The following is a 26097-nucleotide window of genomic DNA, read 5'->3' on the forward strand; positions in this document are numbered from 1 at the left end:
TAGTGTGTGTCCCCGTCCCCGTCCCCTCTCAGCAGTGTGTGTCCCCGTCCCCATCCCCTCTCAGCAGTGTGTGTCCCCGTCCCCTCTCAGCAGTGTGTGTCCCCATCCCCTCTCAGCAGTGTGTGTCCCCATCCCCGTCCCCTCTCAGCAGTGTGTGTCCCCATCCCCGTCCCCTCTCAGCGGTGTGTGACACAACATCATGTGGAGAACCTGGCACAACTACTCCACAGGGTTACTAAGACACACAATATACCACTCAACCAGCACTTACCGTCTGACACCGACACATCCTTCTGTTTTTCTCTTTTTGTCGTTGTTTGTTTTTACCATCAAACCTGCAGACGATCAAAGTCTTTCACTGTAGGTTGCAGTAGTACCCAGTTCACAGAGACTTTTAGTACAAGTCTTTCACTGTAGGTTGCAGTAGTACCCAGTTCACAGAGACTTTTAGTACAAGTCTTTCACTGTAGGTTGCAGTAGTACCCAGTTCACAGAGACTTTTAGTACAAGTCTTTCACTGTAGGTTGCAATAGTACCCAGTTCACAGAGACTTTTAGTACAAGTCTTTCACTGTAGGTTGCAGTAGTGCCCAGTTCACAGAGACTTTTAGTACAAGTCTTTCACTGTAGGTTGCAGTAATACCCAGTTCACAGAGACTTTTAGTACAAGTCTTTCACTGTAGGTTGCAGTAGTGCCCAGTTCACAGAGACTTTTAGTACAAGTCTTTCACTGTAGGTTGCAGTAGTACCCAGTTCACAGAGACTTTTAGTACAAGTCTTTCACTGTAGGTTGCAGTAGTGCCCAGTTCACAGAGACTTTTAGTACAAGTCTTTCACTGTAGGTTGCAGTAGTACCCAGTTCACAGACACTTGTCTGTGATGTTTCTCACGGCCAAGGAACAGTGCTCTGATGCTATATTCATAGTCACTATTTTGGTATTTAGAAAATTATGGTTGTTTTTTCCCCCTGGCTGTCTAAGGATGTCTCGCGCTCGCTCTTAAGGGAGTTGGGTACAGCCCGGGGTGTGTGGAGTTTCTTCCCCTGTAAAACACACTCCTATCCCCAGCTGTTTACATCTCCACGACACACGTTTGCTGTTTCCATGGTGATGGGTGTAAAGATAGTTGGGATGTCTCTGAGTTACCGGCACGTAGGGGCTGATTGCCGCCGGACGCCAGCTGGAGAATTAGAGGCAGCACAGGAGAGAGAACTGGCAAAAGGCATATCATTATCACAGCGACTGCTATCATTATCGTTGACGATAAGCCGTAGGAGTACAGGGTGATGCTAGATATCTGAATGAAAATGGATCCTTCTTCAATTCGTCAACAGCGTAAAATGGTGTAGCTTGAACAAAGACAATTACAATGCAATTACCTGTGTGAGTCTTATGAAAAGGGATGGACCTTAGTTGGATCAGCGTTGTGCTATAGCCGTTCCCCTATCAAAGACACTACTTCTCCTGCATTTGTGTGAAGTAAAGAAACAACAATGGTTTAAAAGTTAAATATGTTTATGTGATTTTCTCACATGGCATTTCATTTTACACATCGCTTAGAACGTGATATATGTTGTCATCCTGTTTTACAATTTGATATGTTGTCTTTTTTTATAGCATGCACTTCAGAATGCCAACAAATGCTCCACAGATACAGACTTCGAACTAGAATTGTCCTCACATTAAAAGATACAGAACATGAAGCTTGATCAAGCCCAAGTGACAGTTGTGGACGTAATGGAGAGAAACAGTGTTGGGATACTATGACTTTCACAAGTAGACCAAGCACTCCACAAGAGACACATAATTACATGTTCTGGATTCAAAAAAATAAACACATTTAAATCACTTTTGTCATAGAAGAATAGATACTGATTGGTGTCCCTTGACATTTCAAAGAGTTAAGCAGCATTGCACTACACAGAGAGTTGTATGTGTGTGTGTGTGTGTGTGTGTGTGGGGGGGGGGGGGGTCCTCACTGTGCAGGTCACAGTATTCCAATCCCCCAATTACTGATGGTCAAAATCAACCCTCACTATCAAGTCAATGGAGGGGTGCTTTAGCCTTGTCCTGTTATATAGGCTGTACTAGACCAGTGTATCATTTCTTGTGGCAGGTAGCTAAAATCACAGTGCAAATCGGTGTCTTTTGTTTGGGTGTCATTATTGCAAATTGTATCTGATTGTTGGGGTATGGTGTCCAGGATAACACATCTCTACAGGGTACTTTAAGCTTCCTTGTTATATATGTTCAAACTAGCTGGAAGAGTGTAATGGGTCTCTTATAGGTTTTCATTTTTCTGCTTTACAACTGCATGTTGTCTAGATGTTACCCTGGAATTCAAAACACACGCATGTAAACGCACACCACAGCAATGTCATGGAATCCACCAAAACGTCTAAGGGAAACAAAAGCATTGATGAAACCCTATGTCACATTTATTCAACTTATCCCACGTTATTCTCTCTTCACTGTATATGAAGCAGAATTCACATATTAAATCAGTCAATTTTCAGAACACGTAGTGTCTGATGCATCATTATAACACTGATTACGAGGAGGGAAACCACGGAGACTGATTGATATGGAGGTCATGACCTTGTACCTGGCTCGCAATCCAGAGGACAGATGAGAGAGAGAGGAGCTCCTTGACCCATGTGCTGTATCATGTTATTATTTACAAACACAATATCTAGATGAAGCAGCTGGCCTCGTCTTCCAAGAAGGGTCCTTTTTCTTCTTCAGTTTTATGCTTCACTCAATATCCATGACATTGAGAATCTGGGAAAAATACAACTCCCCCTGTCCCATCTATTCCCAGAATTCCAATTGACCTCAGTCTTGGACAGTTCCTGTTTTCCCAGGCAGCGTCATTGGACCTGACGCTTGTCAGTCAACAATCCTTCACCGATGTGAGTGTTCTGGTTGGTTCACGTCCTTGAGTGACGCTATGTGATCCAACAGGATCCACACACCAATAGGTCTTGTTAGTCCACTGATTGGCTGATGACGGCAGTCATTCCAATAGGACACGTAAACGGCTAAACAGAATGTAAAGCAGGTCACATCTCTAAATATCAGAAATGTGTCTCTAATGATAATAATCTATAGTCATTATACGAATAACCACATGCAGATTCATGCTATTTTTGTGTTCAGATATTTGCTTCTCATTTACAGTTTATATGTAATGCTGAATCTATACAAATCGCTGGCATTCTATGAAGTCATGATCGTAAACAGTATTGCAATGGGAGGGGGGGTGATTCAATAATTATTTTAATATAGAAATATGGAAAGCGCTGGTCGTGAGCTTTTCCTTTGAATTAGGAGACAGTTTCTGTGTTCAGCAACTGTGAGATGCGTCTGACTATGTGCCAGTTGCTTAGCAACCTTCCTGCTACTAGTATAGACAAAGGATTGGGTGAGGCACATTGCTGAATGGTAATGTCCTCTGTCGTGCGACACACCTGTTAGCATCGGCAACAATTTATGTGAGTAGTAAATTCTCTCATCAATAATGAACTACATCGCTATTAATAAAACAAAAGCTCTGTTTGACAGGACCATCAAAGGCATTCCTGCTGTCTTTTAAAGAATACACAGAAATGTGTGTGTGTGTGTGTGTGTCTGTGTGTGTCTGTGTGTGTGTGTGTCTAATGTGTGTGTGTGTTTCTGTGTGTGTCTGTGTGTGTGTGTGTGTGTGTCTGTGTGTGTGTCTGTGTGTGTGTGTGTCTAATGTGTGTGTGTGTTTCTGTGTCTAATGTGGTGTGTGTGTGTGTGTGTGTATATGAGTGCACATGCACGCATGTGTGTATAAAGCCATGAGTTATGATGCAGAGGGAGTGCCGATGTCATTTCCGTGACTACAATTGTTGAATTACCCCCTTCTGCACACACACTAAAACAAAAGGCCATTAGCCAGAGGTGACCACCAGGGATCAGCAGCACAGTGTTCAGCAGGCAGTTCACATGCCATTCAGAATGACAATGTTACCTTTCCACCAGGGATGTGCCTTCCCCCAGCAATTAAAGAATGCTGCTCTCTGCTTGCGTGAAACCAGTAAAGACAATCTCTTTGCAGTTATCTGTGAGTAAACAATATCAGAGACACTTCAGCTTGGCAACACAGCGATTGACAATTAAATAAGATCACAGTAAAACATTTGAAACAGTAGCAAACCAGCATAGCCCACATGCAGAGAAAACAGAAAAACACTGTTGTGCATTTTATGTTGTGTGTTCAGTCCCCCAGGTGGAGGCCAATGGCACGATGCAGACACACAAGTCCCATGCACATTCCCACGGCCCAGGCCCACCGTTTCTAACCTGTCTTCTCTTTAGTTTTGATCTCTCCTTCTCTCTTTCTCACCACACCGCTGGCAGATGATTACACAGGATGATCCATGCAAACAGGATGACGGGGCCCAGCCAGAGGCAGGTGAGAGCGACAGGGTGGCAGGTGAGAGTGACAGGGTGGCAGGTGAGAGTGACAGGGTGGCAGGTGAGAGGGACAGGGTGGCAGGTGAGAGCGACAGGGTGGCAGGTGAGAGGGACAGGATGGCAGGTGAGAGCGACAGGGTGGCAGGTGAGAGGGACAGGGTGGCAGGTGAGAGCGACAGGGTGGCAGGTGAGAGCGACAGGGTGGCAGGTGAGAGCGACAGGGTGGCAGGTGAGAGCGACAGTGTGGCAGGTGAGAGCGAGAGAGTGACAGGTGAGAGCGAGAGGGTGGCACGTGAGAGCGAGAGGGTGGCAGGTGAGAGCGAGAGAGTGACAGGTGAGAGCGAGAGGGTGGCAGGTGAGAGCGAGAGGATGGCAGGTGAGAGCGACAGGGTGGCATTTGAGAGCGAGAGAGTGACAGGTGAGAGCGAGAGGGTGGCACGTGAGAGCGAGAGGGTGGCAGGTGAGAGCGAGAGAGTGACAGGTGAGAGCGAGAGGGTGGCAGGTGAGAGCGAGAGGATGGCAGGTGAGAGCTAGAGGGTGACAGGTGAGAGTGACAGGGTGGCAGGTGAGAGTGACAGGGTGGCAGGTGAGAGCTAGAGAGTGACAGGTGAGAGCGAGAGGGTGACAGGTGAGAGCGTGTGAATCAAGACATAGTCCATGACAAGTTCTCCCCCCCCCCCACACACACAAAATAAAGTGACATTTTTCTTATTTTTTATGGAAGCACGTATGTTCTAAGTATGTAAATACAGCAACATGTAAATCTCCCTGATTATGAATACGTATTTACTAAATGTTGTGGCTGCTACTTTTAGAGCCACCATTCAAGAGTCCTTTTATTGCCATTATTAAAGTACAACAAAAGTGAAGTAATGGGAATTCAAAGTGATGCACAGCTAAGCTACTTCAGGGGTGGTCACCACATCTACAGTTCAAAGCTATGTTTGTATGGAAGAGGAGAAGAGCAGGGTTAGTCTGTGGTCGAACCCACTAAGGTTAGTCTCTAAAGTAGCTAACAACATTCACAAAGTATATTATATGATTCCAGGATGCTACAGAGAGCTAACGCCTATGAAGCTGGCTTCTGTCGGGTGTTTTGGGGGTGGGGGAGGGGAGTGTGCTCAGACGGAAGGCAAGCCTCGCTCTGGGCCGGGCCTCACAGGACGGATGGTATTGGGGAGCGGGAACGCCTCAGGGGGCACGGTGAACTGTAGGGTGAGGTCGCTGGAGACAGCCTCAGGGCGTTACCAGCCAAGCCCGCTATGTTGCTTAAGCTTGGGGATTTCTCACAGCCTTCGGAAGAGTGGGCGAGGGCGCAGGAACGGGACATGAACACACACAGGCACGCGGTCAAGTATTCCAAGTCCAAGCCAGCCACATGAATGAAACAAGACAGGAGACGGGAGTGAGACAGAGCAGCAGTACATACATACGGTGATTCATGCACATATGTAGTTTCTCATGACACATGTCAGACGGCAAATGTCCATTTAATTGAATATGTTGACAGAACTTTGCTTTAATTACTGCTTTTGAAGTTATGCCAATATGAATGTCTCATATAATGGCATCATTACTATGTTTTATCACACACAATTTATTCAAGCAATAATCTCATACAGATGTGTTCATATTTCAATTGCTAATTAAATATATATATCAGGCTGAAAACTGCTTTTCATTCAGGAGCTCTAGCATTTGTGCTGATGTGTACAAAGTCTCTGAAATAAAGCCAGCATCAAAAACACAGGGCGTGCAAATGTAAAATAACTGTGCTTAAATGTAAAATAACTGTGTTTAAATGTAAAATAACTGTGTTTAAATGTAAAATAACTGTGTTTAAATGTAAAATAACTGTGTTTAAATGTAAAATAACTGTGTTTAAATGTAAAAAGAATAAGAAGCTGTGTTTAAATGTAAAATAACTGTGTTCAAATGTAAAATAACTGTGTTCAAATGTAAAATAACTGTGTTCAAATGTCAAATAACCGTGTTCAAATGTAAAATAACTGTGTTCAAATGTAAAATAACTGTGTTTAAATGTAAAATAACTGTGTTTAAATGTAAAGCAAGATGATGAGGAGTATGATGATTGTGGAAATGACGGTGATGACAATGGGAAAGAGAACTGATGAGCCTGTAATAATGACTGTGATGATAGACAGTAATCAGGGAAATATCACACTATCCTTAAATGGCCTGATCAGCAGGTGGTGCACACCAACTAAATGTACATTCATTTCCATCAGCAGTCCTTTTTAAATGTCCAGACGCCAGTGAGAAACAAACAAACGACAAACCAGCCAGACCATTAACAGAGCTGGCCAATCAGCTGGCACAAAGACAGAGGGAGAGGAAGAAAGACAAGCTAATGGGATTGCAGCATCATTACCATACTGTAGATGGATCCATTTGTTTCAGCGTTTACTCAAAAGGGACGGCGCGCAAATGAGTCCGCTTCAGAACCAGCCGAGCTGCCTGAACAAAGGGCAGCTTCAGCTTGTGCCGACAGGTAGTGCCGGGGACTAGAAAGGACCTCATGTTTTATGCATTAACCGCTGCACTGCTGCGACCGCCACCGCCGGCTGAGGAGGCTGAGACGAGAGCACAGCTGGACGCTCGCCTTGTGGCACCCAACTGTTCCATAGCCCATGATGAAGCAGAGTCGCCCTGTGGTGGGCACGGGTCCAGGTGGTGGGAGGCCCAGGGTTGTCTCATGCCTGGCAGATTGCCTCAAGACCCAGGTGGGCTGAGCATGGCACAGCACTGTCCCGGTCAACACGTGGGGGGCTGTGAGGTTTATGAGTTGGTACCCCAGAGAGATTTACTGACTGGCTTTGTGTGTGTCTCCGTGTAATGGATGGTTGAGTTAAACAGGAGCACTAACTGTGCAGACATCAGAGCTACTCCAAGTCAATATCAAATCAATGAATCAACCATAACAATGTGAACCATAGAATGAATCATAATAAAGACTGCAACAGTTAAAAGTATCCTATAGTAATAATGCTATAATTAACATTAACCCCAAATGACAGTTATAACCATGTCCTTCTCCAATTACACACAGAGGAGTGGGTTGATTGCCAGGCCATACAGCAGACCCAGTGTAAGCATGAGATTTAGATTGCCTTCTGGAGAGGCAGTTCACTTCTGATAAGAGGCAATTAGCAAAAGCGTAACGGAGTTCCATATTACAGTGTAGAATACATTAACACAGCATTAACTGCTCAAGATGACAGAGATAAAGCTTGGGAATTAAGACAGTGAAGCACGATTTAGGCCTAAACGTTCATTAGGCCCGAAATGTCATTTCTCATTCCAACAAAAAGGTTATTTTGAAGACACTATACAGTATGATAATGACTTCTAACTCAACACAGGCACCCCTACAAACAGCAGGTCATTCTAACTCAACACAGGCATCACCTGTACAAACAGCAGGTCATTCTAACTCAACACAGGCACCTGTACAAACAGCAGGTCATTCTAACTCAACACAGGCACCTGTACAAACAGCAGTTCATTCTAACTCAACACAGGCATCACCTGTACAAACAGCAGGTCATTCTAACTCAACACAGGCACCTGTACAAACAGCAGGTCATTCTAACTCAACACAGGCACCTGTACAAACAGCAGGTCATTCTAACTCAACACAGGCATCACCTGTACAAACAGCAGGTCATTCTAACTCAACACAGGCATCACCTGTACAAACAGCAGGTCATTCTAACTCAACACAGGCATCACCTGTACAAACAGCAGGTCATTTTAACTCAACACAGGCACCTGTACAAACAGCAGGCCATTCTAACTCAACACAGGCACCTGTACAAACAGAAGGTCATTCTAACTCAACAAAGGCACCTGTACAAACAGCAGGTCATTCTAACTCAACACAGGCACCTGTACAAACAGCAGGTCATTCTAACTCAACACAGGCATCACCTGTACAAACAGCAGGTCATTCTAACTCAACACAGGCACCTGTACAAACAGCAGGTCATTCTAACTCAACACAGGCACCTGTACAAACAGCAGGTCATTCTAACTCAACACAGGCATCACCTGTACAAACAGCAGGTCATTCTAACTCAACATAGGCACCTGTACAAACAGAAGGTCATTCTAACTCAACACAGGCACCTGTACAAACAGAAGGTCATTCTAACTCAACACAGGCATCAGGCACAGGCCTGTACATTCTATTTCTATTGTTTCTATTTGTCTAGTGTTTAGTATTGTTCTGTGTTTTGTTCTTTAGCCTACATTTTAGTGACGGCATTTAGCATGCCTTTCAAAGATAGAAGGCTTGTCGCGCACTTTGTCTGCTCTGTCTGGTGCTGCAGATGGATACTACCTTCCAGATGACCTTTAGGGCACAGTGGTGGGAAGACTGGGTCACCACACAACATGACCTTTCCATAGACACACTACAGGACTGTGCCACTGCAACATCCCCCTATAGCCTCAGGCTGGATTACATTAGCAGACGAGGGCCTCTGTCTTCCTCCCTTTTCCTGGGAGGAATTCAACATGTGGGCAGATACAGGAAGGAGACTTTTCGTGGATCATCTGAGCGTTGTCCATATCCCAAGGGGTGAGTAGTGTCAACTGAATGTAGCAGTAGGTCTCCCTTATCACACAAGCTAGACTAGTGGATTAGGTTTGGTGGCGGTATTTTAGTGACCAATATCACAAATGAAGCCCCACGGCCTTGAATGAGCAATGACAGAAACGCCTAAATGATTTAGTTATGAATCACCGTTAATGAATGATGATTTATGAATTCCCAATAATGATGTAACAATGAATAATGGATCATGGATAAATGTCAGGGAAGAACATGACATAGACATTTGCCATGCCTTTCAAAACCAAACAAAAGCCATGAAAATAGCCACGTCCATGATGACGGGTGCTGATGCACATGCATAAAGATCCTGATCCAGAGGGGTGGTGCAGTACCTGTCTTCCTGACCCCACCGTCGGCAGGGCAGGTGTAGTCACTGGCAGCCAGCAGGAAGCACGTCCCCCCACTCCTCCGCTCCTGCTCTGGGGTGCTGGACCTGCGCATGGGGACCCTCTCCTCTGTGCTGGGGGACATGGTGAGATCACTGCCTCCACTGCCGTCCCCTGACAGCACTGGTGACCGCAGAGAGAGAGGAGGAGGGGCAGGAGGAGGGGTTAAGGGTGGTAGGGCGGAAGAGGGGGCGAGAAAAGGCAGGTCAAGGGATCGAATCAGGACACATCAAACAGCCTCCCACATCAAGAGTGCTTGCCAAATGCCACGAGGACCAGGCGCGCTGGGGGACAAGGGTCAAAGGTGAAATAGACAGGACCCCAATCGATGGTGTCAGTGCACCTAGTGTTTGCCTATAAAAGAGCTTGCCAATGCCAAAACAAAACAGGCTGAAATTGAGCATTTATCACATCTTATAATGAAAAGCTCCCCCCCCAAAAAAAAAAAAATCATGCTGGCTTCTCAAAAGATTTAATCTGTGTTTGAATACATTTATTATAGCATGTCTAGTTCTGAACTTATTAAATGTTAATATTTCACATCTAATAAAGCAACATATTGCAAAGAAACCAGAGCATGTGCATACCCTGAGGAATTTCTGGATTATAGTTCAAAGAAACTAAGGAGACAAGGGTCAACACTCATTTCCATCAATATCATATGTGTCAGAGTGATTTACAGATGAACGCCTGCAGGGGAAAAACGGCCACCTAGAGTCAAGTCACAAATGAACAATCCCTACTTTAAAACCTTAAGAGTCAAAGGCTTTTTCTGTTTTCGTCCAAAATCTTATTAGTGAAGAAATATTTCACAGCAATCAGTCTCATCTCCGACCCATCAATTCCTTTTGCGTCATTCTCTTATCTCCGTGGCAACAGAAGTGCAAAACATTCTAAGGACATCAGTGGTGCTAGAGTCTCTCAAGAGGAAAACCATGTGTAAAAGGCCACTGTTTTCCACCTGAATGAGATCCCTTATAGATTCTCCCCCCCTTCTGTCTATACATGAATAACCCCTAACCACCTGACAAATTCCACCTTAAGATACAATGGTGGTGTGCTGGCGGTCTCACCTGATTGGTTGCGCTCCAGCACCCTACTCCCCTGCATGTTGCAGAGGTCCCCCTGGGGGCTGTTGCAGGTGGTGTTGAGGTCTACTTTGAGGCAGGTTGGGGATCCCCCCAGTGCGACCTGGGGGATGTGCCTCTTCCTCTTCTTGGGAAGCTTCTGCTTGGCCATGGCCAGCGAGTAGTACATTCCAAAGTTGTTGACGATGACGGGCACAGGCATGGCTATCGTCAGCACGCCCGCCAGGGCGCACAGTGCGCCCACCAGCATGCCCGACCACGTCTGCGGGTACATGTCACCATAACCCAGCGTGGTCATGGTGACCACGGCCCACCAGAAGCCGATGGGGATGTTCTTGAACATGGTGTGTTCGCCAGCCGTGGGGTCGTTGGGGTTGGCGCCGATGCGCTCGGCGTAGTAGATTGCGGTGGCGAAGATAAGCACACCTAGGGCGAGGAAGATGATGAGGAGGAGGAACTCGTTGGTGCTAGCCTTCAAGGTGTGACCCAGGACCCGCAGCCCCACGAAGTGTCGCGTCAGCTTGAAGATACGCAGGATCCTGACAAACCTTACCACTCTGAGGAAGCCCAAGACGTCCTTAGCTGCTTTAGATGACAGTCCGCTTAAGCCTACCTCCAGGTAGAAAGGCAGGATAGCCACAAAGTCGATTATGTTGAGCAGGCTCTTGACAAACTCCAGCTTGTCTGGGCTGAAGATGACACGCACCATGAACTCCAGGGTGAACCAAAGAACGCAGACACCCTCCACGTAGGTGAGAGCTGGGTCCGTCTCGATAATGTAATCAGGACCCAGGTCCGGCAGGCTGCCGTTGAGCACCGCCTCAGACTTGTTGATGAGGGTGATGGTGTTGAATGCCTCATGGGTCTCCAGGCAGAAGGTGGTGATCGAGACCAGGATGAAGAACAAGGAGGCAAAGGCCACAAACTGGAGAAGAGGAGAGGAGATAAGGAGAGAGGGGGGGGGGGGGGGAGATTAGAGAGAGAGGGAGGGGGGAGATTAGAGAGAGAGGGAATTAGAGAGACTTTTGAATGTCAAACTCTGTTGTGTCATTGCAGCTCATAAAGCACAATATATGCAATCTGGATAACCTTCTATTTACTCATTAATTTATTCACTCATCACACAGAGAAAGAAAGAAAGAGAGAGAGAAAGAAAGAAAGAGAGAGAGAGAAAAAAGAAAGAAAGAAATGGAGGGAGGGAGGGAGGGAGAACCATAGCAACGTTAATTACCATCACCTTCATCGAATACAATACACTCCATAGAGAGAGAGAGAGAGAACAATCTATTATTACTAGCAATAAACCCAGCCAGTGGCTCACTGGGCTGTGGCCTGGCAGTCTTAATGCAGTTAAACCTGCTGACTGGCCCACTCATTCCCTCAAACCTCTCGGTGAAGGTTCATTGATGCAGAAGGGCTTACAGTATTCAAGTCTTAAAAAACGTTCAGTCACTGTTATAAAGTGTGTTGGAGTGAATGAGGTGTCATCCTGTTGAGTGGATGAGGAAAGATCTGTCCAGTCCATTTGGTAGCCTGGTAGTGGGCACCAGTCTGTTTCTGCCATCATGCCACTCCTTTCCACCCTGTCATGCCATGTTTGGTTTGCATGACCGTATGGAGTAGGTAAGAGCTCAAACAGAGAAAGGATCAGGCTGGGTTTTTGTGAGTGAGTCACAAATTGTAACAAATATATTTCTAAAAAGCCATATACAAAAACAAATACTTGATTGATGGATCTCATTGTCTGCGTTTAAACAGGTAGCACAATTCAGATTTTTTTCCTCTCCACTATTTGGTCTTTTGACCAATCACATCAGATCTTTGGGTCATAAGACACCAATTAGTATGGAAATGCAGCCCTTGTCCTCCACATTACAGATTTACAATCCAGCCCCAATGACTGAGTTTAAAGTGGTATAGAATTGTCGTTCTACACAGCACAAGCCCACATCCTCTGTGTAATGGACTCAGACTACCTCTTCAGGTCAGTTCAGATTGTCTCTCGAAAACTAGTCTGTACACATTGCTTTAGATGAGCAGAGTGGCACAAGGGAATTCAGCTTATAGGTTAGTCAATAACAAATATTTCAGTTGAATGTAGCTAAAGGTAATAACTACAAGAGGAAATCCTTGAAGTATATTATTTTCTAATATAATAGACAACAAAAAAACATAATATTTTATATGTGGTGAATGTCAACCTTATATTAGTCCAGAAAACCCCCTAAATAATAAAGCAATTGTGTGATTTTAACCCAAATATCTGTCACGCCCTGACCTTAGAGATCCTTTTATTCTCTGTGTTTGGTTAGGTCAGGGTGTGACTCGGGTGGGAAAGTCTATGTCTTGTTTGTCTAGAAATAGACAAACAAGACATCCAACATAGAATGCCCACTCAGATCACACCCTGACCAACCAAAACATAGAAACATACAAAGCAAACTATGGTCAGGGTGTGACACATTGGTCCTATTCATTAACCCCTGTATAACGATGTGCGCTGAGAGTTGGAAAGCAAGTTCAGGGAGTGTTTTAATAAAATAAACAGACCATAATACAAAACAAGAAACACTAACAGAACACAGACATCAAACTGAAACAGAAACAATGATGCCTGGGGAAGGAACCAAAGGGAGTGACATATATAGGGAAGGAACCAAAGGGAGTGACATATATAGGGAAGGAACCAAAGGGAGTGACATATATAGGGAAGGAACCAAAGGGAGTGACATATATAGGGAAGGAACCAAAGGGAAAGACATATATAGGGAAGGAACCAAAGGGAGTGACATATATAGGGAAGGAACCAAAGGGAGTGACATATATAGGGAAGGAACCAAAGGGAGTGACATATATAGGGAAGGAACCAAAGGGAGTGACATATATAGGGAAGGAACCAAAGGGAGTGACATATATAGGGAAGGAACCAAAGGGAGTGACATATATAGGGAAGGTAATCAGGGAAGTGATTGAGTCCAGGTGAGTCTGATGACGCGCAGGTGCGCGTAACGATGGTGACAGGTGTGCACCATAACGAGCAGCCTGGTGACCTAGAGGCTGGAGAGGGAGCACAAGTGACACCCTGGGTCTAGTTTACTGACCAAAACCTTGTCTTTATGGACAAGCCAGAGGAAGTGGGAGACGCCAGGGGGATTGATTTCATTGGGACTATGTTGTGCAGCCTCAGTGGCAGAGATTCTGACCTTTCTGGTTTACATGCATCCCTATCCATGTTTTTATGACTACAGGTGAAACATTCAATGAATTAGTGTATTCTTCAGTGGAAGGCTTTCAGCTTTGCCCTTTAAAAGTAGCCACTGTATGTATGAATTACTTCAGAATGTCCACTGCAGCCAGACCTGTTGTACTCAGAAACTGATTTCCTGGGCAGACAAACTTCAGTCTGTTTGACCCAGATGTGTAGACTGTGTGTGCGGGCGTATGCATTTGTGTTTGTATGTGCAAATGGAGCTGGGTCCAGAGAGGTGCACAATTTGCTCCTCTCCTACCTCCATCGCTCTCCCTCCATCTCTCCTAGAGCTCAGAGGAAGTGGTTTCACACCCTCCCTTGTTTTGAATTGTATGCGTTTCTGGTAGAGCACTATCTAGGGAATAGTGTCCCATTTGGAACGCAGCCTATGACTCATGCAGTCTCAGAACGTCATTCTGCACTCATGAAGTGTATCTGTGCATTCATCCTGGCAGTCACTGGTTGCATGCAGCCTTTTCACATGTATTATTTATGTCTATTCCAGAACGTGACTTTATTTTATTCATAAACTTTCTGTATTTTGTTCACCAGGACAAGTTCTAAAAAGGCAGCAGGCATCAGGCAACTGAGAGAAACTATAAATGAAAACCCCTGAATTGACTTTGCAAAGTTAACAAGCATTCGTTGTTACAGAACCGAGGTACTAGCTATTTAATAATGGATCTCTAGAGCGAGCCAAGTGAATAGGCAAGGCCGCAACAGAACAGAACATGAAATCGTGAAGCACATTTACCATTTTGAAGTAGGAGGCAGGCACGGGAGCCATACAATGGACAGAAGCTCAGATGTTTAGTGATTTACAATGTGCCACAGCACCATCTGTTCCAGACAACATCTTTACTTTCCAGAGTTTCACAAAAGCCCTCACGTTTTTCTACTGCATCTATTTCAACATAATAATGAGCAGATTCATAACACACTTCCCCCTAACCACAACTGCAACTTAGGCACAAAAACACCACTTTGACCAGAGATGCTTCCTTCCTTCCTACCCATGATGCTTCCTTCCTTCCTACCCATGATGCTTCCTTCCTTCCTACCCATGATGCTTCCTTCCTTCCTACCTTCATACCCATGATGCTTCCTTCCTTCCTACCCATGATGCTTCCTTCCTTCATACCCATGATGCTTCCTTCCTTCCTACCCATGATGCTTCCTTCCTTCCTACCCATGATGCTTCCTTCCTTCCTACCCATGATGCTTCCTTCCTTCCTACCTTCATACCCATGATGCTTCCTTCCTTCCTACCCATGATGCTTCCTTCCTTCATAACCATGATGCTTCCTTCCATCCTACCCATGATGCTTCCTTCCTTCCTACCCATGATGCTTCCTTCCTTCCTACCCATGATGCTTCCTTCCTTCCCATGATACTTCTTTCCTTCCCATTATGCTTCTTTCCTTCCCATGATGCTTCTTTCCTTCCTTCCCATGATACTTCTTTCCCTCCTACCCATGATGCTTCCTTCCTTCCCATGATACTTCTTTCCTTCCTACCCATGATGCTTCCTTCCTTCCCATGATACTTCTTTCCTTCCCATTATGCTTCTTTCCTTCCCATGATGCTTCTTTCCTTCCTTCCCATGATGCTTCTTTCCTTCCTTCCCATGATACTTCTTTCCTTCCTACCCATGATGCTTCCTTCCTTCCTACCCATGATGCTTCCTTCCTTCCTACCCATGATGCTTCCTTCCTTCCCATGATACTTCTTTCCTTCCCATTATGCTTCTTTCCTTCCCATGATGCTTCTTTCCTTCCTTCCCATGATGCTTCCTTCCTTCCCATGATGCTGTGAAGAATAATGGCAACTGTCATTTCACGCTGTGGTGTAATTGTCTCGAATACGCACACACACATCATTCCCAGAGATGGGGCATATTATATAGTCTTCCCAGCTTCTATTGATTAATAGATACCTGTCTGCCCCCTGATGACCTGTAACAACTGAATCATGTCATGTAACAACTGAATCATGTCATATATCAACTAAATCATGTCATATAAACATCTGAATCATGTCATGTAACAACTGAATCATGTCATATATCAACTAAATCATGTCATGTAACAACTGAATCATGTCATTTAACAACTGAATCATGTCATGTAACAACTGAATCATGTCATGTAACAGAGAGGGGCTGCCGTAGACACACAGAACACACACATGGGAAGACAGACATAATGCACACATACACTCTCTTGCATACAGACACACACGCAAGCATACACACATCCTCTCTCTCTCACACACACACACACACACACACACACACACACACACACACACACACACACACACACACACACACACACACACACACACACACACACACACACACACACAGAGAGAGAGAGAGAGAGACACACGCACGCATACACACATCCTCTCTCTCACACACACACGTTGTGAATGACAGGCATCAAAATGCAAAAAAAGAGATGCCGCCTCCATTCCATCTGATGTAAACACTCTAAACACACTTAGTAGGCCAAATTAGTTTAGGGAGCATTAGCACGTGGAAAGCACACCACCATATAAATCCTACTTTGTGGTGCGTGGAGGTTTGACGCCGTTCCTCCTGGCTGAGTGCTTGGCCCAATGCTCCCCGCACTGAAACAAGTTCCATCCCTCTTAAGGCCTCCATAGTGGCTTGATCTAATCAGAGGGCTCCATCAGCCAACCCAAACACTTGACAGGAAGCAATCTCATGCCCTGGCAGAGAAGACGGGGTAAGACAGGCCCTCTTGATAAGATGAATCACTGCACTTTGCCCGTGTGCATCTGTCGCGTCCTCCGCCTCTTGGACCTACGCATGTTTTCAGATCACAGCAGAGACTTGTGAGGAAAGGGGCCATACGACACAGTTCCATCAGACCACTGCCCCACAGATTAGTTTAACCCCTTTGACTAGAGAGCTGAGAGGAGAGCCAAGCTGCACCCCAAATAGCACCCTATTCCATACATCGTGCACTCCTTTGGACCAGAGCCCTATGGGAGCCACGACCTGCCCCATGGGCCCTGGTTAAAAGTAGTGCAATACACAGACAAATCAAATCAAATGTTTTTTGTCACATACACATACACATGGTTAGCAGATGTTAATGAAAGTGTAGTGAAATGCTTGTGCTTCTAGTTCCGACCATGCAGTAATATCTAACAAGTAATCTGACCTAACAATTTCACAACAACTACCTTACAAGTGCAAAGGAATGAGTAAGAATATGTACATAAAAATATATGAATGAGTGATGGCCAAATGGCAGAGGCAAGATGCAGTTGTTGGTAATCAAGCCTACCAAAACTATCGGCCTGTATCGAATCTTCCATTCCCCTCAAAACATTTTGAACAAGCAACTCAATGCCTTCCTGAAGACAAACAATGTATACGAAATGCTTCAGTCTGGTTTTAGACCTCATCATAGCACTGAGACTGCACTTGTGAAGATGGTAAATTACCTTTTAATGGCGTCAGACCGAGGCTCTGCATCTGTCCTCGTGCGCCTAGACCTTAGTGCTGCTTTTGATACCATCGATCACCACATTCTTTTAGAGAGATTGGAAACCCAAATTGGTCTACACGGGCAAGTTCTGGCCTGGTTTAAATCTTATCTGTCGGAAAGATTTCAGTTTGTCTCTGTGAATGGTTTGTCCTCTGACAAATCAACTGTAAATTTCAGTGTTCCTCGAGGTTCCGTTTTAGGACCACTATTGTTTTCACTATATATTTTACCTCTTGGGGATGTCATTCGAAAACATAATGTTAACTTTCACTGCTATGCAGATGACACACAGCTGTACATTTCAATGAAACATGGTGAAGCCCAAAAACTGCCCTCGCTAGAAGCCTGTGTTTCAGACATAAGGAAGTGGATGGCTGCAAACGTTCTACTTTTAAACTCGGACAAAACAGAAATGCTTGTTCTAGGTCCCAAGAAACAAAGAGATCTTCTGTTGAATCTGACAATTCATCTTGATGGTTGTACAGTCGTCTCAAATAAAACTGTGAAGTACCTTGGCGTTACTCTGGACCCTGATCTCTCTTTTGATGAAGATATCAAGACTGCTTCAAGGCCAGCTTTTTTCCATCTACGTAACATTGCAAAAATCAGAAACTTTCCGTGCAAAAATGATGCATAAAAATGTATCCATGCTTTTGTCACTTCTAGGTTAGACTACTGCAATGCTCTACTTTCCGGCTACCCGGAAAAGCACTAAATAAACACAAGACGCAGGCATCCTAATTGTCCCTAGAATTTCTAAGCAAACAGCTGGAGGCAGGGTTTTCTCCTATAGAGCTCCATTTTTATGGAATGGTCTGCCTACCCATGTGAGAGACGTAGACTCGGTCTCAACCTTTAAGTCTTTACTGAAGACTCATCTCTTCAGTAGGTTATATGACTGAGTGTAGTCTGGCCCAGGAGTGTGAAGGTGAACGGAGAGGCTCTGGAGCAACGAACCGCCCTTGCTGTCTCTGCCTGGCTGGTTCTCCTCTCTCCACTGGAATACTCTGCCTCTAACCCTAATACAGGGGCTGAGTCACTGGCTTACTGGTGCTCTTCCATGCCGTCCCTAAGAGGGGTGCGTCACTTGAGTGGGTTGAGTCACTGACATGATCTTCCTGTCTGGGTTGACGCCCCACCTTGGGTTGTGCGGTGGCGGAGATCTTTGTGGGCTATACTCGGCCTTGTCTCAGGATGGTAAATTGGTGGTTGAAGATATCCCTCTAGTGGTGTGGGGGCTGTGCTTTGGCAAAGTGGGTGGGGTTATATCCTTCCTGTTTGGCCCTGTCCGGGGGTATCATTGTATGGTGCCACAGTGTCTCCTGACCCCTCCTGTCTCAGCCTCCAGTATTTATGCTGCAGTAGATTATGTGTCGGGGGGACTAGGGTCAGTCTGTTATATCTGGAGTACTTCTTCTATCTTATCCGGTGTCCTGTGTGAATTTAAGTATGCTCTCTCTAATTCTCTCTTTCTTTCTTTCTTTCTTTCTTTCTTTCTTTCTTTCTTTCTTTCTTTCTTTCTTTCTTTCTTTCTTTCTTTCTTTCTTTCTTTCTTTCTTTCTTTCTTTCTTTCTTTCTTTCTTTCTTTCTTTCTTTCTTTCTTTCTTACTTTCTTTCTTACTTTCTTTCTTTCTCTCTCTTGGAGGACCTGAGCCCTAGGTCCATGCCTCAGGACTACCTGGCATGATGACTCCTTGCTGTCCCCAGTCCACCTGGTCGTGCTGCTACTCCAGTTTTAACTGTACTGCCTGCGGCTATGGAACCCTGACCTGTTCACCGAACGTGGTACCTGTCCCAGACCTGCTGTTTTCAACTCTCTAGAGCAGGAGTGGTAGAGATACTCTTAATGATTGGCTATGAAAAGCCAACTTACATTTACTCCTGGGGTGCTGACTTGTTGCACCCTCGACAACTACTGTGATTATTATTATTTGACCATGCTGGTCATTTATGAACATTTGAACATCTTGGCCATGTTCTGTTATAATCTCCACCCAGTACAGCCGGAAGAGGACTGGCCACCTCTGGTTCCTCTCTAGGTTTCTTCCTAGGTTTTGGCTTTCTAGGGAGTTTTTCCTAGCCACCCTGCTTCTACACCTGCATTGCTTGCTGTTTGGGGTTTTAGGCTGGGAAAGCACTTCTGTACAGCACTTTGAGATATCAGCTGATGTAAGAAGGGCTATATAAATACATTTTATTTTATTTGATGTAGAGTACCGTATATACATATGAGATGAGTAATGTAAGGATGTAAACATTATATAAAGTGGCATTGTTTAAAGTGGCTAGTGATACATTTATTACATACATTTTTCCATTATTAAAGTGGCTAGAGTTTAGTCAGTATGTTGGCAGCAGCCCCTCAATGTTATTTTGGCTGTTTAACAGTCTGATGGCCTTGAGATAGAAGCTGTTTTTCAGTGTCTCGGTCCTCGCTTTGATGCACCTGTACTGACCTGGCCTTCTGGATGATAGCGGGGTGAACAGGCAGAAGATCTGGAGGGCAGGCAGTTTGCCCCCGGTGATACATTGTGCAGACCTCACTACCCTCTGGAGAGCCTTACGGTTATGGGCGGAGCAGTTGCCGTACTAGGCGGTGATACAGCCCGACAGGATGCTCTCGATTGTGCATCTGTAGAAGTTTGTGTGTTTTTGGTGACAAGCCGAATTTCTTCAGCCTCCTGAGGTTGTAGAGGTGCTGCTGCGCCTTCTTCACCACACTGTCTGTGTGGGTGGACAATTACAGTTTTTCCGTGATGTGTACGCAGAGGAACTTAAAACTTCCCACCTTCTCCACTACTGTCCCATCGATTTGGATAGGGGGCTGCTCCCTCTCCTGTTTCCTGAAGTCCACGATCATCTCCTTTGTTTTGTTGACGTTGAGTGTGAGGTTATTTTCCCGACACCACACTCCGAGGGCCCTCACCTCCTCCCTGTAGGCCGCCTCGTCGTTGTTGGTAATCAGCCTACCACTGTAGTGTCGTCTGCAAACTTGATGACTGTGTTTGAGGCGTGCATGGCTACGCAGTCATGGGTGAACAGGGAGTACAGGAGAGGGCTGTGAACGCACCCCTGTGGGCACCAGTGTTGAGGATCAGCAGGGTGGAGATGTTGTTACCTACCCTCACAACCTGGGGGCGGACCGTCAGGAAGTCCAGTACCCAGTTGCACAGGGCGGGGTCGAGACCCAGGGTCTCGAGCTTAATGACGAGTTTGGAGGGTACTATGGTGTTAAATGCTGAGCTGTAGTCGATGAACAGCATTCTCACATAGGTATTCCTCTTGTCCAGATGGGTTAGGGCAGTGTGCAGTGTGATTGAGATTGCATCGTCTGTGGACCTATTTGGGCGGTAAGCAAATTGGAGTGGGTCTAGGGTGTCAGGTAGGGTGGAGGTGATATGGTCCTTGACTAGTCTCTCAAAGCACTTCATGATGACGGAAGTGAGTAGTCATTTAGCTCAGTTACCTTAGCTTTCTTGGGAACAGGAACAATGGTGGCCCTCTTGAAGCATGTGGGAACAGCAGACTGGGATAAGGATTGATTAAATATGTCCATAAACACACCAGCCAGCTGGTCTACGCATGCTCTGAGGATGAGTCTGGGCCTGCAGCATTGCGAGGGTTAACACGTTTAAATGTTTTACTCGCATTGGCTGCAGTGAAGGAGAGCCCGCAGGTTTTGGTAGCGGGCCGTGTCGGTGGCACTGTATTGTCCTCAAAGCGAGCAAAGAAGTTCTTTAGTTTGTCTGGGAGCAAGACATCGTGGTCCGCGATAGGGCTGGCTTTTCTTTTCTAGTCCGTGATTGACTGTAGACCCTGCCACATACCTCTCGTCTCTGAGCCGTTGAATTGCGACTCTACTTTGACTCTATACTGACGCTTAGCTTGTTTGATTGCCTTGCGGAGGGATAGTGAACACACTCCCAGTCCAGCCAACAGACACTATAGTTATACTACAGAGCTGCAGCCGTCACGGATACCATGAGAGCTTTAGCGAGGAGTAGGACATGTTTTTGGTACTGTATAGACATCCTGGATGCAATTTCTACTGGACGCAACAACATACTTACAATTGAGCTATAACTTTACCATAGGGAGTTTGTGAGAACAAATGCATTCAAACCCAGGTCTGTGAGCCACAAGCTTGCTAACTCTCTGAGCTATTGCCATAGGCTTGGGGAGCTAATACGAGTCTTCAGGTATCCGGAAAGGTAATTCGTCATGTGTGGTTCACCAAACCTCTGTTACACTTAAAATGAAGCACTATACAGCACAGTCATCCCAGTGGGGACAAAAACCAGACGGATCCATCTCAGCCTGGAAACAGAACGTCCATCTTGGCTCCAAGTCCACACACATTGCTTTGACTGCTGGCACAACAACAGACGTGGATGGGAAAACCCTGGCGTCAGTCCATCAGAAGAAAAACCCGATCAGGCTACTACTCCTCTGCTATCAGGCTACTACTCCTCTGCTATCAGGCTACTACTCCTCTGCTATCAGGCTACTACTCCTCTGCTGTCATCAACAGCCCGACACATTCGACCAATCAGAGGGCCCATTAGCCCTATCTCCTCTGGACACCCATCATCTGTAGGAGATGTAGGCTGCATCTCAAATGACACCCTATTGCCTAGTCAAAAGTAGTGCACTATATAGGGTGTAGGGTGCCACTTGGGATGCAGACGTTGAGCTCTGTAGCTCTACCAACCATGGGGAGTCCAAGTCCTGCCTATGAGCCTCCCCATACTGCCCTGGCCTAGTGCCCAAAATCCCCATCCAGCACTGAGCCTTTGTGACATCATCTCCCACCAAGGGGAACCCAGAGGTTTCTGACATTAACATGGAATATTTTCAAAAACCCTGCTTTCCAACCCAGGGGGGGCACTGTTTATCTCCTGCTTTCCAACCCAGGGGGGCACTGTTTATCTCCTGCTTTCCAACCCAGGGGGGCACTGTGCATCTCCTAAAATGATTACTGTTGCACACAGACCCCCCCATCAAACATGCCATATGGAACATGGAGTGTGCTGGTGGTGGGGGGTGTCATGTAGACGGTTTGGTTTCAGCTGAATGTGTGAAAACAGAGGATAACAAGTCAAGAGAGGGATGATTGGTAGCGCTGGTGCACCACCATACATACTAATACTGAATAAGATAAATTAATCATGTCAACCATATTTGCTCGTCTTGTCGGCTCCAGTTTCCTGTGCCTGTTCCAGAAATAAACAGTAGTTAAAACCTACATCATGTACCGCAGTTTCCAGATCTGTTAATTTACAAACGACATAACACACATGTAATTAACCTGCCAAATAATAGATTTTCATCTCAGCTGAATTCTTCAGAGACCTTGAAGAGTCTGGGGTTCATAATAAGTTGAAGCTGATGAAACAGTATTCCCAGGGAATATCCTCGGAGGAAACAGGAGTGAATTGTCCCCATGTAACAATGAAGTCCCACACAAAGCCATTGTCACACACCCTGCCTGCTCTTCTCTCTTGATCAAGTGCATGGCGCCGTGGTAACGGCAACTTTTTCTGACAACTTGGCATGGTAAAGTCGTGTTGTCGAGAGAGAAAGCGAGAGACAGGGAGAGAGAGAGACCAGGCTGAAGAGAGAGAGAATGAGAGAGACAGGGAGAGAGAGAGACCAGGCTGAAGAGAGAGAGAATGATAGAGACCAAGAGAGAGAATGGGGGGTGAATGGATGTGTTCCTGGCAGAGAAAGAGAGAGACGGAGAGAGAGAGACCAGGCTGAAGAGAGAGAGAATGAGAGAGACCAAGAGAGAGAATGGAGGGGTGAATGGATGTGTTCCTGGCAGAGAAAGGAAAAGGGTTTCCTCCTCTTTTCCCCAAACACAAACGCAGCGGAGAAGAGATTTCTGTTCTGACAGACTAAGAGACAGAATCCATTGAGGTAAAAATAGAAAAGGTGGAATCAACCTCAACTGAAGATGATTAGAGGTAGAGAAAGCCATTCCTCTATGAGAGACATTTGCTATTCTCTCCCTCGCTCTTTTTCTCTCCCACTCTACTTCACTGTCTCCCTCTCACACTTACCCTGGCTTCCGTTCTCATTATGTATCTCGCTGTGACATGACAGCAGATGCTCTCGGGGAACCCTTCTAAAACCCCATAGCTTCTGGCAACCAGCCAGATACCGGGTCTAAAAATAGCCTATCAAACCTTTCCAGACGTTCTAATTTGAATAATTCATTATTACTTTCCCTCATAAAGTCGACGTGGGGGGATGAGAAACTGACAGTTGGATCCTTGCCAGACACAATACTGTCAGTCCATGGAGCTTCGCAGGGCCCCGCAACAATACTACTGAAAACAGCTGTCCCCTACCACGTGTGCCCTACCATGTGTAGGAAATTAGTCGGAGAAGAAACGCTGACCCATTAGAGGTCAGAGGTCAGGGATGACACAACTACAAGACCCAGGTCATCCTGCTGCTGGGGCAATGACATCAATAGCGGAGACATACACGACAACAGCAGGTAAAAATAGACATAGTTGGTGGACTGCCCAATGGGGAAACTATTTGGTTGTCATTCACAGGAATGGTGTTTATAGGAAAGAAGTGTTTCAAACACCTTAACAAGTACCAATGTGCAGTCTGACACGTTACAGAGACTGAGGAATGGGCATTCTGAACACGTGAGTACGTATGGGGCATCAGCGAAGGTCTTTCTTGAAATACCCTCCACATAGAACATCCATGTGTTGTCATGCCAACATCACACACAACATATTCTATACGCCGTACTGTTCTTCATTCACTCATCTGGCCATCAATATTTCAAGACGTGCTTCTATCGCAGACATGCTATTGACTCACCAGAGCTTGTGTTTATGAGAACGCATGTGGCGGATGCATAAATATCCGTCATGACACAGGTGATGTTCACCGATGGGGGAAACCGCATGAAGAGTGTATCACAGAGACATGACCGAAGCATGGCGGTGTTTTGGTGATTATTGCATTGATGGACTGTGTATATGAGATGTAATGAAACACGTCTGTCTGTCTGCACTGCATTACTTTACATTTTTAAGGGGCTCGTTGGAGATCCTTGTCCCAGAGACCATACTGAATAATGTCCAGTATTTGGACAAATACTGGGCCAGTAAACTGAAAGCTCACTAGGTGAAAAATCTGTCAATGTGACCTTGAGCAAGGCACTTAACCCTAGTTAAGTGGATAAGAGCGTCTGCTAACTGGCTAAAATGTAAACGCAAAAGTATACCTATTTGGTCAATTTGGCCGGGAGAGTTCAGTCCAATTGCTTGTAGCTACTTGAATGCTCTCCTACCAACATCCTTGTCATAAAACAAGGAAATACATCAAGGAAAACTCCACCCCAAAAACAATATTTTGGTTTGTCCATTAGTCCATTGTTGTCATAGTCCCAAATATTTTGCTTGTCAGCACTCAAGTTTTCAAGTTATGTAACCTTCAAAATTGTAACGGTTGTCTTTGTTGTCTGATGGCGAGTATGAAGTATCGGACCAATGCGCAGCATGGTAAGTGTCCATTATTTTAATGAAACAACTGAACACCGAACAAAACAACAACGTGAATAAATGAAAAACCGAAACAGTCCTGTAAGGTGATGAAGAAACACTAAACAGTCCTGTAAGGTGATGAAGAAACACTAAACAGTCCAGTAAGGTGATGAAGAAACACTAAACAGTCCAGTAAGGTGATGAAGAAACACTAAACAGTCCTGTAAAGTGATGAAGAAACACTAAACAGTCCAGTAAGGTGATGAAGAAACACTAAACAGTCCTGTAAAGTGATGAAGAAACACTAAACAGTCCAGTAAGGTGATGAAGAAACACTAAACAGTCCAGTAAGGTGATGAAGAAACACTAAACAGTCCAGTAAGGTGATGAAGAAACACTAAACAGTTCAGTAAGGTGATGAAGAAACACTAAACAGTCCTGTAAAGTGATGAAGAAACACTAAACAGTCCAGTATGGTGATGAAGAAACACTAAACAGTCCAGTAAGGTGATGAAGAAACACTAAACAGTCCTGTAAAGTGATGAAGAAACACTAAACAGTCCAGTATGGTGATGAAGAAACACTAAACAGTTCAGTAAGGTGATGAAGAAACACTAAACAGTCCAGTAAGGTGATGAAGAAACACTAAACAGTCCAGTAAGGTGATGAAGAAACACTAAACAGTCCAGTAAGGTGATGAAGAAACACTAAACAGTCCAGTAAGGTGATGAAGAAACACTAAACAGTCCAGTAAGGTGATGAAGAAACACTAAACAGTCCAGTAAGGTGATGAAGAAACACTAAACAGTCCTGTAAAGTGATGAAGAAACACTAAACAGTCCAGTAAGGTGATGAAGAAACACTAAACAGTCCTGTAAAGTGATGAAGAAACACTAAACAGTCCAGTATGGTGATGAAGAAACACTAAACAGTCCAGTAAGGTGATGAAGAAACACTAAACAGTCCAGTAAGGTGATGAAGAAACACTAAACAGTCCAGTAAGGTGATGAAGAAACACTAAACAGTTCTATAAGGTGATGAAGAAACACTAAACAGTTCTATAAGGTGATGAAGAAACACTAAACAGAAAATAATCACCCACCAAACACAGGTGGGAAAAGGCTACCTAAGTATGATTCTCAATCAGAGACAACGAACGACACCTGCCTCTGATTGAGAACCATACCAGTCCAAACACATTACCACAATATAGAAAAAGGAACATAGACTACCCACCCCAACTCACGCCCTGACC

The 26097-nt window shown here is 45.2% G+C and overlaps 1 protein-coding gene across 3 annotated transcripts in view; it reads right to left on the reverse strand.

The window, feature by feature from the left end:
- Positions 1 to 1495: 1495 nt before the first annotated feature.
- Positions 1496 to 26097, reverse strand: part of kcnc2 (potassium voltage-gated channel, Shaw-related subfamily, member 2) — an 80496-nt gene continuing 55894 nt past the window's right edge. Inside the window, exons 2-5 of one of the 3 annotated variants that reach the window (XR_004207005.1) lie at positions 10540 to 11479; positions 9413 to 9589; positions 3996 to 5734; positions 1496 to 3039 (exon numbers count right to left, since the gene is read on the reverse strand). Coding sequence is in view for 2 of the 3 variants with exons in the window: in XM_031815210.1 (XP_031671070.1) it covers positions 5598 to 5734; positions 9413 to 9589; positions 10540 to 11479 (1254 nt within the window). In the remaining variant the exon portion in view is untranslated. Of the gene's footprint in view, positions 3040 to 3693; positions 5735 to 9412; positions 9590 to 10539; positions 11480 to 26097 lie in introns of those variants that run through there. The other 2 variants (XM_031815211.1, XM_031815210.1) reach the window with 2 other exon arrangements.

The sequence above is a fragment of the Oncorhynchus kisutch genome, unplaced genomic scaffold (assembly GCF_002021735.2).
Source record: "Oncorhynchus kisutch isolate 150728-3 unplaced genomic scaffold, Okis_V2 Okis09a-Okis19a_hom, whole genome shotgun sequence".
NCBI classification, from domain to species: domain Eukaryota; kingdom Metazoa; phylum Chordata; class Actinopteri; order Salmoniformes; family Salmonidae; genus Oncorhynchus; species Oncorhynchus kisutch.